The sequence below is a fragment of the Gouania willdenowi genome, chromosome 18 (genome assembly GCF_900634775.1).
Source record: "Gouania willdenowi chromosome 18, fGouWil2.1, whole genome shotgun sequence".
NCBI classification, from domain to species: Eukaryota; Metazoa; Chordata; class Actinopteri; order Blenniiformes; family Gobiesocidae; genus Gouania; species Gouania willdenowi.
In genome coordinates, this window is record NC_041061.1 from 7,851,404 (window position 1) to 7,868,176 (window position 16,773).

At 37.7% G+C, this 16,773-nt stretch overlaps 1 protein-coding gene across 1 annotated transcript; it reads left to right on the forward strand.

Annotated features, from left to right (window-relative positions):
* The first annotated feature begins 67 nt into the window (after positions 1-67).
* On the forward strand, positions 68-10,084 carry mettl3 (methyltransferase like 3). The gene is made up of 11 exons (XM_028475182.1): positions 68-290; positions 1,966-2,153; positions 3,009-3,470; positions 4,797-4,972; positions 6,317-6,530; positions 6,609-6,796; positions 7,954-7,992; positions 8,078-8,186; positions 8,295-8,360; positions 8,440-8,552; positions 9,862-10,084. The coding sequence occupies exons 1-11, from the start codon at positions 188-190 to the stop codon at positions 9,974-9,976; spliced, it is 1,773 nt and encodes a 590-aa protein (XP_028330983.1). The 5' UTR covers positions 68-187; the 3' UTR covers positions 9,977-10,084.
* The last annotated feature ends 6,689 nt before the right edge of the window (positions 10,085-16,773 follow it).

Below are 16,773 nucleotides of genomic sequence, written 5' to 3' on the forward strand. Positions count from 1 at the left end.
TATATAAATATAAAACGTTGATGTTTTGGCAGGTTCACGGGCTCGAGTCAGGAACCTTTAACATTCCTCCGCTCGTCTCCAGTCGGACACTTTTCCTGCTGCACTGCTCTCGCGGCCGGAGGACATTGTTTTAAAAACACTGACGGCTACGACCTGTCGGAGCTCCTACCTACGTATCTTATTTATCATGTCGGACACATGGAGCAACATCCAGGCCCACAAGAAGCAGCTGGACTCACTGCGGGAAAGACTGCAGAGGAGGCGGAAGGATCCAACTCAGCTGACCGCAGGTAGATCCAGCAGGGCGGGAGAGTGGTACATTTATACACAACACAAACTAAACCCGCACAATTAAGACAATATGTAATGCTTTATTCAAAGTAAACCATACGTGCAAACTAAGAAAAGTGCTTATTTTCAATTTTCAGGTCAGTTTTTTCACCATAAGCTTTTTTTTAAGCGCTCCCTGTTTAGCACATGAACTACCCTAGAGCGCACCCTTGTGGTGTGGAGGTTTTACTGTGTGGCTTCTGGGGACGTCTGTGAATAAATGGCTGCTAAATGATTAAATGTAACTGGCACGTACATCTAACTAGACACTCCCCCTGCTGACTGGCTGCAGTACTGGTCATAAACCTCGCCTCCTCAGTGATAAACGGATGGAATGTTGGTCAAACTAAAGTTAAAATACTCATCACATCATTTTTTCCCCAAACCTAAACTTTGCTGTGATCATTAGTTATTACAGTGTCTATTGATACATAAACGTATCAATAGCCCCGTGGACTATTGTTACAGGAAAGTACGTTTTCAAGACCTTTTCTACATAAGCGTAATGTGCCAGGATGTGGTCGAAGGTTCCGCACTTAAGGATCCTTCCTTCCGCTAACGTGGGTTTGAATCCCGCTTTTGTCATATATATTTTTTTTTCATTTTAACATATTTAACACAACAAATTTCACCTTTAAAAAAAAAAAACATATACGTAAAAAAATAAACATTTTAGGGTATTTCCTGAGTTAGGGTAAGGTGGTTATTCATATGTTTCCGTATGAATTGTTGTTATCACCCTACATTGTGTTCAAGTGCTAATTTTTCTGTGAAGTTTGTTTGTTTGAAGTTTTTTGAGGTTGGAAAAACGAGATTTGATGTGATATATGACGATGATTGACAGCCTCGGATCTTTCATAGCTCTGTTTGTGAAATTGAAAGGTCCTAAAAAGTGGACATCAGTGCCTTGAGGTGCTGTCATTTACTTCCATGAACAATTCATTCATAATCAGGTTGCTCAAGGAAGGAGATAACATGGAATATCTCCCTAAATTATATTTTTGATTCTGTGGGTTGAATTAATTTCTTACTCGGATTCAATTACAGTGTGAAAAAAAATACCATAGAAATTGGCACAGTTTCACAAACAAGCTTAAACTGCCTGGAAGCTCATTTACTAACATAAAATTTCTCCAACAACTTGCACAATATGGAATAACACTTTGATTTTATATTAAAATCAAACAGTTTTTCTCAAGATTGGTTGAGCACGGTATAATATTAGTGAATCAACTGGTAAATAATCAAGGTATGAAGAATTCCTAAATCGGTTTAAGTTTCCGGCTCCACCAAAATAATTTGCTGTTGTTTTCGAAGCCATACCTAATGGAGTGCTTCAGCTGCTGAAAGGGGGAGGTAATAATATTCATAGTCCATTATTTCAATAAAGTGCTGGAATTTTCATTGGCAACATGAATGCAACCACTACCAACATCCGTAACAAATATATCCAGACACTAAGCTAAGGAACTCTGCTCCCAGCAGCTCAGTCCTTTTGGAACAATCAATAAATCAATGTAGTGTGGGATGTCCTGAAAATATGTTAAAATGACGTGGAATGACTCATTGTTGTTGATTAGCTACAAACTAAGGTGTTTGTTTAAAAGTTTTTTCCTCTCCCGTGTTTCCATTCAGACGCTGGAGGCAGTGCAGATGTTTCCAGCGGTCGGAGCGACAGTCCGGCTCCGTCGGCGCCGTCTGCGTCGCAGGAGGAGACTGAGAAACCTCCTGATCCTGAGCTGGAGAAGAGGCTGCTGGGATATCTGTCTGACCTGAGTCTGTCACTGCCCACTGACTCCCTCGCCATCACCAACGAGCTCAGCGTGAGTCTCCGTCTGTCCTCAGTCCAGGGTTGGGCTCAATTACACGTCTTTAATTATCCATGTTCAATTACAACTCAATTGTGAATACAGTGACAATTCCAATTATTAATTTCCCCTCAAACACAATTACAATTCCGTTCTCAATTACTAAAGTTAAAATTCAATCACAATTACTGAATACATTTCTGAATAAATAACCTACTAAAAGTTAGCCTTCCTCTTGTGTTAGCTTTCTGTTAGCATCTCTAATTTCATTCCTATCTATTGATTATCTTGTTAGTCTTCCTAATCAATGAAAATATAGGTTTTAATATTTTTGGTGTGGACCTCTGAGCCTTTTTCTTGTCAGTTTTAGGGATAAAAACTAATAATATCTTGATAAGATTTTTAACTCGTTATTTTTTTTCTATTATTTTTCCCCCCTTTTTTCAGATTTTTTCCTCTTTTTTTCTCTTTTTTTCTTTTTTCTTAAAACTAAACTAACTCAGTCTTACCAGAAAGACTGTTCTGGATGCAGATGTTTATTATCAAACATCTGCACAATACGTGCCATATTTTAACAATTGTTAACTACATATGTGTAGAACTGTACATAGAACTGTAAGTTTTACGTAAAGTTATAATTGACAATTTTTATAGAATTTTCATGAAAATTACAAGTAAATTATCTAAACTCAATTACAATTTAATTACCATTATGACAGCAACGGATTTTTTTTTAATTACAATTAATTATGCCATAGTTATAATTAATGATCAACTACACAGTTACATTATAATTGACCCCCAACCCTGGTCGTCACATAATGCTGAGTTGACGTTTTGTTGATTCTTGTGGTTTTTTTTCCTCCTCAGTCTGAAGCCACGGTTGCTCACGGCTCTATCCAGAGTTTGCTGCTCAAGTTTTCAGCACAGGAGCTCATCGAGGTCCGCCAGCCCAGCGCCGCCGCCTCTTCCTCGACCACGCCCTCGTCTTTCACGGTGGTGGTGGCCGTGGATCACACCAAGCTGTGGGCCATGATCGGCTCTGTGGGCGGGGCCCAGAGGACGGGGGTGAAGAGGAAAGCGGACAATCAGAGCGTCAGCAAAAGAACCGCGGCTCCGCAGAGCTCCGCCTCTCCTCCTCCCGTACCCATCAGCTCGCTGATGCCCGCCTCTTCCTCCTCCTCCTCATCCTCGCAGCTGACGGGGCTGTCCACGTCAGGGGGCGGAGCTGAGAAGAAGGGGCGCAGCAGTAAGAGTCAGTCGTCTCACCTGGACATGGAGATAGAAAGTCTCCTCAGCCAACAGTCCACCAAGGAGCAGCAGAGCAAGAAGGTAAGACCTTCACCATCCATCAGATCTATGAATGGATTTCTAATCCTACCATCCAACTACATCCATCTGTGCTCGGCTTCCGTGTTGTCATTAATCAATCTTAAATCGTCTCATAAAATAATCAATCGATTGTATTGATAAAATGAAATAAGGCATGGGATTTAAGCTAGGGCTTCACGATTATGGCTAAAATGATAATCACGATTATTTTGATTAATATTGTAATCACGATTATAATCAAAAATATTTATCATATCTGTGTTTTCATTGCACTATTAAACTAGGGGTGTTGATATCGGTTTCATATCAGCCAGAGAACGAATATCAAATTTTATTTGACTGCATCTAAAATCTTTGATATATATTATATTTATTCATTTGTAGAATACTGTAGATATTATGTTGAAGGTTCAAATGTATGTAACCAATTAATAATAAATGGTCAGTTTTTCTCATACCTACTGTTGCTGACTATTGTTCTAACATCACTTGATGAAGCCTTTTCTAACATTCCACACTACAAAATAAGTCATAAAAATATGTAGGATTCGTGCTGATATTGTATTGGATCGATATTGGCCAATACTTAAGGCTGCAGTATCGGTATCGTATCGGAAGTGAAAAAGTTGTATCGGGACATCCCTACTCCTGACTCCTGACCTATTTGTATTCTAGTTTCCAATGTTGTCGCGCTGTTTATCATTTTTATTCACGTACCCCCATGTGACAAATTGCGTACGTCTGGGGGTACCCGTACCCCACTTTAGGAACATAGGTTCTAAAGAAGTCGCTCACCGCGTTGACCTCCAGGCCCGACTGACAGCGTTCACCGCAGCAGCACATTAGCTCATTAGCATTAGCTCTGCAGAAAGCCTCAGGCTTCACTGTCATGTTCAACCACTGCTTGTTTAACCTGAACAGATGTCGGTTGCACTTCATTTTTTATGTTAATATTGTATTATTTTTATGTTGGGAAAATCAAGCAGAAGTGTCGGGTAAACCTAATATGTATTTTTATTGAAAACGATTGGACTTTAATCAAATAAAATGTGAATACGTCTGTCATTAAATGTTGTTTTATAGACAATTCCCTTAGAAGAAACATCAAGAAACCATGAAAGCTCACCTGCACTGCCCAGTATTCAGGGATTTATTTCACTCACACTGGTTACATTATTATTTTAGTTTAAAAAGTCACTGAATGATTTCAGATCGAATCGTTAAAATTAACCGATATCGTCCATGAATCCAATCGTGAATCGAATCATTGCTAAAATGAATGGTTCCGCCCTCGGTCACTGTGACGTCTTCTCTGCTTTGTTCCAGGTGAGCAGAGAGATCCTGGAGCTGCTCAACACCAGCACGGCCAAGGAACAGTCCATCGTGGAGAAGTTCAGGTCTCGAGGTCGGGCTCAGGTCCAGGAGTTCTGTGACCACGGCACCAAAGAGGAGTGTGTGCGCTCTGGGGACACGCCGCAGCCTTGTACTAAGCTGCATTTCCGGTCAGTGACGCCACCACGTCGTGCTCGTGCAGCCAATGACGGCTCAGTTAGGAGAAAAAACACAGTCGCTTTGTGCCAACATGAGTCAAATAAAAACATGGTGCAGTTTGTAAACAAAACAATTATCATGATGTCACGGTTGATACAGAAATGACTGGATTTACAGCTGTGTCATTTTGCTGGGAAACATTTTATATCCTAAAACTCAAAGAAATCAATAAGAAAAAGAAGAAACAACAATTTTTTTTATCTGAAGATAAATACTGGAAAACATTGTCTAAGCACTGATCTACAGCTACATACTGGTAGAAGAAAGAATAGACGTTAATGCATGCTTCAAAATAAAAGCTTTCATTCTTTTTCTCAACTTAAGATATGTGTTCTCAACCTTGGGGTCAGGACCCCATTCTGGGTTGTGTGATACTGGGAGGGGGGTCACCAGATGCCTTCAAGAATTTTTTTAATTTGAGCCAATTTTTGCCAATTTTTACTACACCAAACTTGCCATATTTTAACCTATTTTCATCACTTTTTCTCGCCATATTTTTGCTCTTTTTTTATTGTATTTTTGCTACATTTCTGCCACTTCATCAAATTTCAATGCCTTTTCTGAACATTTTTTTTCCACTTTCAAGACATTTTCAGCACTTTTAAACCCTTTCCACCACTTTTCCACCTAATGTTACATATGTTGACTTATTATTATCACTTTTAACCTCTTTTCACCACATTTCATGCTTATTATTAATTAACTACATTCATGATTTGTCCTGTCTATTTGCCAGTTTAAACTAATTGTTCCTACATTTTAAACACTTAAGTCAGTATTGACACTTTGAACCATTTTTACCACTTTTTCCTGTTTGTTTTTGGCTGCTTTAATTTGCAACTTTTAACTAGTTTCTGTGGTTTTTAAAATCTCATTTCACCATTTTTGGTCACTTTTAGCCTATTTTATTTCTGATTAAAACAAGGATTTACATCATTATGACGACTATGTACTATGGTGCAAATGATAAACTTCCTTGATAACAGTGGGGGTCCCCGGTCTCAGGTTATTTTGGGGGTCGCGGATTGAAAAGGTTGAGAACCACTGTGTTAGATGAAAGAATGGATGTTACTGCATGTAAATGCCCTTCAAAATAAAAGCTTTCATTGTTTTTTTTTTTTTTTTCTGATCTTATGAAAACTGATCCGTTCCATCATAACCTCATATTGTCAGCATTCGATCAGTAATAATCAATAATAAAATGGTGTAAAACTCCTCCTCAAACTCTTGCGCCGCCGTCGATACATTTTGCATTTTTGCATGGCGACCCCTGAACTTCCTGTTTCGACACGCAGCCGCATCATCAACAAGCACACGGACGAGAGCCTGGGCGACTGCTCCTTCCTCAACACATGTTTCCACATGGACACGTGCAAGTACGTGCACTATGAGATCGACTGCCCGCCAGAGGCCGACTGCGGCCTGCTGGGGCCCCAGGCGGGGACCGCCAACCTCGGGCTGCACGCCGAGGACGCCGACAGCAACGTGGGAAAACTGTTCCCTTCTCAGGTGAGGAGGAGCAGAAAGATGCTCCTGTTGGATTCAGTAGACCAGTTGGAATGAACTGCTGTGTTTTCTGGTTCCCAGTGGATCTGCTGTGACATCCGCTACCTGGACGTGTCCATCCTGGGGAAGTTTGCGGTGGTGATGGCCGACCCCCCCTGGGACATTCACATGGAGCTGCCGTACGGGACGCTGACGGACGATGAGATGAGGAAGCTCAACATTCCCATCCTGCAGGACGACGGCTTCCTTTTCCTCTGGATGACGGGCAGGTAAACGCACACTATATTAAAAATGACTGAAAATCTGAATTTCCTTTTGGGTTTTCTGAAGCTATTTGCCACAGATTGCTAACAATGTTTCTTTATTTCCTGTGTTTTTGACTAATTAACTATAAGCCATTAACTAACACTTTTAAATTTGAATTTGATTTGATGAATTAATTTTTTTGTTTATCGTTTAATGTGTTGCTTGTTTCGTTAGTTCATTAAATTTAAAAATGTTGTCAGGACAATTTGAGGGGCAATGGGTGCGGATGTTCACCTTCTGTATTAACGCCATGTTTCAACTTCAACCACCAATTAACAAAAACAGAAATCTACCAAATATTGATGAAATGTTTTTAGAAGTGAATTAAAACCTTTTCAGTTCATTTAGTCATCTTGTTGAAACATGTTAAAATGTTACTTATTCAGGCGACTTTTTCCAGGAAACTAGATCTGACATGTTTCGACTGTCAAGGCTCTCTTCTCCAGAGATCATCGGGGGAGGGGAGGGGGATGCCTGGCCAGCCTGACAGAACTGTCAAGTTGGCCACGCCCAGAAAGAGCTCATATGGACACATCAAAGCTATCGGCAGATGCCTCTGAGGAAGACTGACAGTTGAAAGTTGATCAAAGTTCATTTCCTGAAAAAGAAATTGTCTGAATAATATTCCTAACACAGGAATATGTTTTCATATAAAACAATCTGTGACAAACTGAAGTGCATTAGTTAATGAATTGGGATCAATAAATAATAACTACAGTTGCAAAGGGGTGAAAAATGTACCTTAAATTTCCACAGAAACTATAGCTCAGGAATTTTATAAACTTTTCATGGGAATTATTTATTGCATTTAACTAGAAATTAGGACTGATTTTTAATTAACTGATGCTGATGTTTTAGACGATACTAAAATGGATTTTCCTACATATATTTAGCAGCACGGTAGCTTAGTGGTTAGCACGTCCGCCTCACAGCAAGAAGGTCCCGGGTTCATGTTTTGGTTCGCTTAGCTCATAGCAGCTTTGGCAAAGCAGGGTAAAGGGGTGGGGCTATGTTATGGGATACAGTTGGTAAAAGATTGAACTTTGTCATGCATCGCCAGCATGTGTTAGCATTAGCATGTAGCCAATGGTTCTCTCTAATCACTCTGACCTCCTCACAGGGCCATGGAGCTGGGCAGGGAGTGTCTCAGTTTGTGGGGGTGAGTGACTTCATCCACCATCGTCTCATCCTTCCTGTTCTCTCTGGAGGAAACTTCCAGAATTTATTATCATCTTGTTTTCCAGGTACGACCGCGTGGACGAGATCATTTGGGTGAAAACCAATCAGCTGCAGAGAATCATCCGTACTGGCAGAACGGGTCATTGGCTGAACCACGGGAAGGAGCACTGCCTGGTGGGTCATGGGTTCTTTAATAAAAATTAGTCACTTATTTACCTGCAAACACACATTTCTACAATGGTGCTTTTATTTTGAAGGGCACTAATGTGAGTTTTTCCTCAGGTGGGTGTGAAAGGAAACCCTCAGGGCTTCAACAGAGGTTTAGACTGTGACGTCATTGTGGCTGAGGTACGTGTGTTTGAATGGAAATGTGTTATTATTACCCATGATGCCTTTCACCAGCAAGCGTTTACGTGTTCTCCTCCAGGTTCGCTCTACTAGCCACAAACCAGACGAGATCTATGGGATGATAGAGCGACTCTCGCCTGGCACCAGGAAGATCGAGCTCTTCGGTCGACCCCATAACGTCCAGCCCAACTGGTGAGATTTAGGCTCCGCCCCCTTCTCTGGATTCGTCACAAATTAATAAACCAGGGTTTTTCCCACCTTGGGATTGTGTGTTGCCTGGGGTTCAAATAGGGTAGTCTAACATGTGTAAAATAATTCATTTAAAAAACAAACAAAAAAATACTGATTAAAATTATACTATTGTCATTTTTTAGATGATTGTTTTTCAAATTAAAACACCACACACAGTCAATTATACACTTTCACTTCCTCAAATATAAATCTAGTTAAAAACAAATACAGTATAAAAATTAAATAGTTTATAATCATAATAAGTTATATTTTTGTAATTAAAAATGGTTTTCGAATTAAAACACAGCACACAATCTGAAACTGTTTTCTATACTTTCACTTCCTCAAATATAAATATTGTTAAAAAAAACATAATCATTGAAATTAAATTTTTGTAAATTTTTTCAAATTAAAACGCAACACAATCTCAAAATGTATTCTATCCTTTCACTTACTACATTTAAATCTAGTTTTAAATATAATAATATAGTATTAAAGTAAAATAATTTCTTAATTAGATATTTTTATTTATTTAAACGATACTTTTGTAATTTTTAAAAATGATTGTTTTTCAAATTAAAACACCATCACACAATCTCAAACTGTATTCTATACTTTTACTTCTTCAAATATAAATGTAGTTAAAAAAGTACAATATAGAAATTAGATAACTAATTTATAATAAAAAATAAATTTTTGTGAATTTTGTGAAATCATTATTTTTCAAATTAAAACACCATCACACAAACTCTAACAACTGTATTATATATGTTCAGATCCTCAGATATAAATCTAGTTAAAAAAAAAAATACAGAATAAAAATATCTGAGCTGCCGCATCTCGTTACTATATCACAAATGTGATCAAAAAGTAATTTAATAAATAATAATTATCTGGGCGACCGTGGCTCAAGTGGTAGAGGGTCGTCTTCTGATCGAGAGGTTGGGGGTTCGATCCCAGTACCTGACTATGTGTCGAAGTGTCCTTTGGCAAGACACTGAACCCTAAGTTGCTCCCAGTGGTTGACTAGCGCCTTGCATGGCGGTCCTGTCCCACTGGTGTGTGAATGTGAGAGTGATTGGGTGAATGAGCTGATATGTAAAGCGCTTTGGGACTGCTTCAGTGTGGTTATAAAGCGCTATATAAATCAAGTCCATTTACCATTTACCATTTGGAGTTGCCAGACATTTGTGATATCAAAATGGGGTTACGACCCAAAAAGGTTGAGAACCACTGGAACAAACAATTTTTTAATTTTGTTTTCTCTCAGGGTGACGCTGGGAAACCAGCTGGATGGGATCCACCTGCTGGACCCTGAGGTGGTGGCACGCTTTAAGGAGCGTTATCCAGACGGCGTCATCTCCAAACCCAAGAACATGCAATGATGGCGACAGGAGTTTGTTTATAGACGTTTTAATGATGTTTTTATACCTGTGGACATTTTTTATACTTCTCTGCTTTTGGTTGAGATTAAAACACAGTGAACAAAATGAGCTTTTGGAAACAGTCTGGTTTCTTCTTGATATTTTCTTTTAACTGTTGTGCATTTGCTCACATTTAAACATTTATGTACAGTAGGGATGTAACGATTCACTCAACTCCCGATACGATTCACGATTTATTTTACAAAATGGGACTGTAGACAAATTTTTTTGAGGAAAAAACTAGAAAATACTGTACTATTTTCCTTTTATTTTTCATTGTCAAAAGAATTCCTTGATAAACAATTCAAAACAACGCAATTTAACTAAAAATAAATCTTGAAAGAAATAAATAAAGGAATAATAGAAATGAAAATGAAGCCTATTTAAATTCTGGTTCTATAATAAACAATGCAAAACTGCATAATAGTTCTTTTTCTTTTAAAAGTGCAACTGAAAATGTATTTTGTGCCTTAACAATTGGACTTTAAAATAAAAAAAACTGATTACACTGATTTACGTCATATTTGTTTGAACCAGCAGAGGGCGCTAGTAACACAGTGGTCGGTTGGCATGCAGATATCTTGCAGTGAAGAAGAGAAGCTATGCTAGCAGACAGAGCTAATAGAAAAACGTGACTTTTACAGATATTCAAGTAATGTTATAGATATTCTTTCGGTGCTAAAGGGGTAAGGAATCATTTATGAACATGTTTAAGAGTAGAAGCAGAAAGAAAGTATAAGCAGACTCCGCCCGCCGCCTACACTTGTGCCCTCTGCTGGTTAAAAAAAGTACTGCGATTCAATTTTCAGAAAATCGATATCAACCGTGATACCTATGAATCGATTTTTAACTGCCTTACGATTAATCGTTACATCCCTAATGTACAGTGAATATTTTAAGGTTTCATTTATTCGGAAAACTGTTTTTCAGTTAATTCACTTTGATCTCCTGACATGTTTCGCCTGAAAACTGCCAGTCTTCATCTGAGGCATCTTTGAATTGCTTTGATGTTTCTTTTGAAGTTTACTTAACTTCGGCATACTTACTTTTTAAATAATGTAAGGTTTCATTTATTGAGACAACTGCCCCAGGAAACCCACTTTGATCTCCTCACATGTTTTTTCTGCTGATCATTTTTGATGTTTCCTTTGAAGTTTCCTTGACTTTTGCGTTATAATTGCAGCAAGATTCTTTAATTTTTAAAAAAAAAAAAAAAAATATTTTATGCTTTCATTTATTCAGACAACTGTGCTTCAGGAATATCTCTTTGATCTCCTGATATGTTTTGACTGAAAACTGTCAGTTTTCGTCAGAGGGGTCTTTGGTGTTTTTTTTTTTTTTTTTGTTTTTTGTTTTTTTAAGTTTACTTAACTTCCATGTACTTTTTGAATAATATGTTGAGGTTTCATTTATTGAGACAACTGCCTCAGGAAACCCACTTTGATCTCCTGACATATTTTTTCTGGTGATGACTTTGTTTCCTTTGAAGTTATCTTTTATGTTCTTGTTTTTTAAAACTTCACCTTTAGTTAAGTTTTTAAGGAGTTGTGCAAAAAAAAAATGACTAGGTCAGAATTGGCAACTGGCAGTCCGCGGCCCACATTCATTACTCACTCTAACTTTGTGTGTCTTTTAAAGTTAAATGCAAAAAATTAGTCAAAAAATTAATAAAATGAAATAAAAATACACAAATAACTCTACATTAACAGCTTTTAAATTGAATTAATACATTTTCTGAGTGTATTTGATTTGTCCAAATTCACCTTTAGACACGTTTTCAGGGTTGTCCTATTAGTTTGGAAATGACTTGGGACTTTGGCGGCACAGGGCCCACATTCAGCCCTCAGTCTAATTTTGTGTGGCCCTGAAGGCTAATACAAAAAATTAAATAAAAATACACAAATGCCTTAAACAGAAAATAATTTATAAAATTAGTTTTTTTTCCAAATGTCTAAGGTTTTTTTTCCCAGAGTATTCTGAGCAAAATATTGTTAGACAAAAGGGGGTACTTGGATTCAGTAGTTCTCAAATTTAAATATCCCCTTTCTCTTATTTCTGAATCCAAGTACCCCCTTTTATCTAACAATATTTTGCTCAGAATACTGTGGAAAAAACAACCTTAAAGACATTTGGGGGAAAAAAACCCCAAATTTTATAAATAATTGGAATGAAACAGTATTGAGTGCCTCCTGAATAGATTTATTTCTATAGTTTTGATCATTTCCGGCCACCTCCCACCTGGTCCGAGACCAAGACTGACCTTTGTATTTTAAGTTAATGTTCTAATCAAGATCGTTTCCATCATTATTATGATCATCATTTTTAACTAAAAATACACTTTATAAATCCCCATATTTTGAATGTTTATTTGTCTCACTCTCAAGTACCCCTTGTAGTGCCATTGTGTACCCCCGTTTGAGAAACATTATTTTCTGAATTTATTTGATTTGTCCAAAAAAAACACCACCACTACAGCCATTTGTAACACTTAGTTTTAATGTTTGAGCACAAAATTAATGGATTCAAATATGAGAACAATAGAATTAATATTCAAAGCAGTTGATAGAAAAGTAGTATTTCATAAACCAGCCAAAAATTTGGGTAATTTACAAAATATTAATAAAGAGATGCAAATGTGAATGAAGCTCAGCGAGCAGCTCAGTTAATGCGTTTATATTAGTAACTTTCTCTGTGACTAACCCAGCATTAGCATGTACATACTGAGCTTTAACATTTAGGTTAGAGAATAAAAATTGAGTTAATCAGGATTAGGAAATATTTTCATTCTAAGGTTAAAAAATAAACAATTTTTACAAAGAAGATTCTATAAAAAATGTACTACAGTTTAAAAAAAAGCACTATAAGGTGAATGCTGTAAACAACGCTCCGTGTTGAGTCTTATCAGTGAGAAGATTTGGCCCGAGGAGGAGCAGAGTCTGCTGTCCTCTGTATGTAAATCATCATCAGTTCTCTGTCGGCAGGGAGGAGCCAGAGGTCAAATTACAAACTAGCTTAGCATCCAAAGTTGGCCTCAAATCCAAACTAGGGAGGCTTAATGTTCTGTAAGCTTCAGCTCCTTCTCCTGTGCTGCACTATCCGCACTCGTCAGTTGGTGGCGTCCACTGCGTTGATGTTGCTGTCCAACTCGTGCCTGAAGGAAAGTCGGGCCTTGGTGGAGAAATAAAGCTGTGAGCCTCGACTCAGGCCTCCAGCTCCCTCGCTGTCGCTGCCAGATGACGTGGTAGAGGACAGACGAGGCTTCATTTCCTCCACGAGAACTGTCAGAGGACAGGAAGTGGTTAGATTAACCCTCGGAGGAGGAAAACCAGAAAAACTATCCTAATGTGCATTGGCTGATTTAAAAGCAAGTCAAAACATCACAATAATCCCAGCAAGTTTTGTCTTTTTTAATAATATGTTAGGGTTTCATTTTTTCAGACAATTTACTTTGATCTCCTGACATGTTTTAAGTCAAGGAAACTTCAAAGGAAACCTCAAAGCGATCGCTTTGTATTAATTCCAGCAATTTAATTTTGTCTTTTTGAATAATATATTAAGGTTTCTTTTATTCAGACAAATGTTTCAGGAAATGTACTTTGATCTCCTGACATGTTTCAACAGTCAATTGCCAGTCTTCTTCAAAGGCGTCTGCTGATCACTTTGATGCATCCTTGACTTTTGTGTAATAATTCACCAAGTTGTTTTTGAATAATATGTTAAGGTTTCCTTTATTCAGACACATTTTTCAGGAAATATACTTTGATCTACTGACATGTTTCGACAGTCAACTGCCAGTCTACTTCAAAGGTGTCTGCTGATTGCGTTGATACGTCCTTGACTTCTGCATAATAATTCCAGCAAATTAATTTAATCTTCTTTTGGAATAATATGTTAAGGTTTCATTTATTCATGTGAAAGTGAAGGACACATCCGTACCCGTCTACGGGACTCCTCATCCCACAATGCAATGCGTCAAACTCTTCCGACAATGTCAAACTTACGGTGGAGACAAAAACAAACTTCCGAGTGACAATTTCAACCTTTTTTCCATTTTTTCCAAGCAAATGATCTTCAATGTATATACCTATGATCTACGTATATATCATGTGTTTTTACATTTATTGTATACCGAATTCCATACAAAGTTATTCCTCATTTTCACTCATTTTTGAACATCCTCTGCTTTTTTTTCCCCAATTAAACCATTTAAGTGTCAGTATTTCCATTTTTGTATTTTCTGACGTAATGTAATAATTAATATCTAAATTCCTCACCTGCAGCTTGTTGACAATCTCGGTTCTTGCAGCGCTCTTTACAGCGTCTGTAGAAGGGGAAACACTGTAGCATCTTCACTCCCATGACTGCACCGTCTGTAAACAGGAGACGCATAAATGATTAGAGGTGATCTCATCAGCAATGGCTTTAGATTGTATATCTAATGAGAGAAGCTTTCAAACTTATCTCATTTCAATAGAATAAAAGACGCTCCTTCTTGCGCCTTTTTTTATTCGCTGCATTTGTTAAGAGTTTGTTTTTATTGAGATAAAGCGTGAGCTGCTTATTGTTATTAATCCACAGTATCAGCAGACTCACTGACTCCTCGTCTCCTCACAGGCTCACGCTTTAATGGAATTATGATGTGATATCTTATCAAAGCTCAGTTATTCACCCTGCTCGCTAATCCTGCACAAGGTCGCAGGAGAGATTGTTAATCTGATGAGAGACACGTTTCACACTGTCAATAACCTGCTTTGGGGCCGAACAATTCTAAACTAAGGGCCGCATGTGGCCCCCAGGCTACCAGGTGCCAATGTCTGTAGTAGAGTTTTATACTGTCCACAATATAACCCCAAAAAAACTACAAAAATTCACAAAAGGACGACAAAAATACTCAAATATACTCTAAAAACACATGAGACAACCATAAAAATACACAAAATAACACAAATAATACACCTAAATGACCCCCAAAACACGAAGAACAAAAATACACAAATAACTGCACAAATATACAAACCTCCAGACATAACCTACTGAAATTTACTCTAACAAGACGCTCTACACACAAGATGGTACAAATATACATTAAAAAACTGTAAATGTGCAAAAGGATACCAATTATACACAAAACAAAACCGAAAATACACAAATGACTGAAGAAAAACCACAAAATAACAACAGAAATAGACAATATTACAGAAAATATGCAAAACAGCAAAAATACACAAAAGAACAACAAATATGCACAAATTTACTCAAAAGACAACTACAAAGATGCACAAAAATAATACCAATAGTACACAGAATAATAAGTCTTGTAAATTCAATAGCAGATGTATTAATACAGACAAACACAAGAAGGCGCCATATGCAAACAAGCAGTTACTTGTCCAGTCTTTGGCATTTTCTCTTTTTTTCACTTTTCTATTAATCTTGTTAATTTTCTACCATCTACTTTCATAAATACACCCCCTGTTTAAGACTCAGTAACTTCTGCTGTTATATGAAGAATTAAAAAGCTTCAGTTGGACATATACATACAAAGGAGCTTATTTTAGTCTCACAAGGTTGAGAAATAAATGGGTCAGGCTAAATAGAGCAGGGGCGATGGTCATTAATATCATTGTTGTTGGAATTTACTGCTCTAAAGAGCTTTAGATTATGACAGAAAACAACAACTAGCATGTTAATAAAGACTGTCCTATTGTTTTCAGGTGAAATGTGCTTATTTTCTATCTCTAGTTGATACTTGTTGGGGCTCAAACAGAAGTACTTTCACTGTAGTTCCTAAAGTTGCTCATTTTAAGCTGAACTTCTTTTAGTGTCTGTTCATAATCTGTCTAACGAGACCTTTCAGCCTCTGCGGCTTTAAAATACTCGGCCTGAAAGCCGACTTCATTCAGCCTTTCTTTGTCACAGTGCAGCATCGACAATTTGTAATTTGACACTAGCCTCACTTGCAGGCTTTATAACTTTTATTAAACAAAGCTTCAAACAAAAAATAAATGAAAATATCATCAGCCTAGAGGCGATATGAGACAATATTACACCAGAATTTGGATCAGAGAAAACTAAATGGACCTAACACAGATCCTTGCGTGACTCCACAAAACCTGTGTAATGCTGTTCTACAAAAAACAAAAAAATAACTTGGATCTGTTCAAAATTTGCTACCGTCTAGCAGCATATATCTGGAGAATTTGAAAAACGGATCGAGGCTTGAAACTTGTTTTGTTTCTTTAGCTATTTTTTGAAATATCATTGCTTCCGGTTGCCTTTACGTTGGAAGTTTAAATCCATGTCACATCTGGCATCACATCTAACAGAGCTGTTGTACGGTACCTGCTGGGAACCCTGATTCCAAGCTCCTTTTCCTATACTAGATGTTTATTCAAGTTATTTTCTTTGAAAGTCCTTGCAGAGCTTTGAGTACGAGAGGGAAAAAAAACGTCTCATTCCTGAGAGACTGTGACCGTCCTTTATGCCCAAAGTCGTAGACAGGTGTTGTGACACAATCTATCACCAGACTAAATGGTGCGTCTAGTCTGCGAGTAAATGCAGGCTTTCAGCCACCAATGTCACCAGAGCCATGATTTTGTTGGGGCACAGGTTTGGTCACACCTGCCTAGAACCTCTAGTATCATATTTACAGAAGCGGATTAGCGCCCATTTTGATGGAGAAAATAACTTGGGGCAAATCAAGAATAAAGTTGAAATATAATGTTGAAATTAAAGTCAAAGGTCTGCTAATGAAATCA

What these genes read in the sequence shown, in the direction of transcription:
- mettl3 (XM_028475182.1), top strand. Translation starts at nt 188, where the DNA reads ATGTCGGACACATGGAGCAACATCCAGGCCCACAAGAAGCAGCTGGAC. An exon ending in TCCAACTCAGCTGACCGCAG is followed by an intron (nt 291 to 1,965) that starts GTAGATCCAGCA and finishes GTTTCCATTCAG; the next exon opens with ACGCTGGAGGCAGTGCAGAT. An exon ending in GTGACGTCATTGTGGCTGAG is followed by an intron (nt 8,361 to 8,439) that starts GTACGTGTGTTT and finishes GTTCTCCTCCAG; the next exon opens with GTTCGCTCTACTAGCCACAA.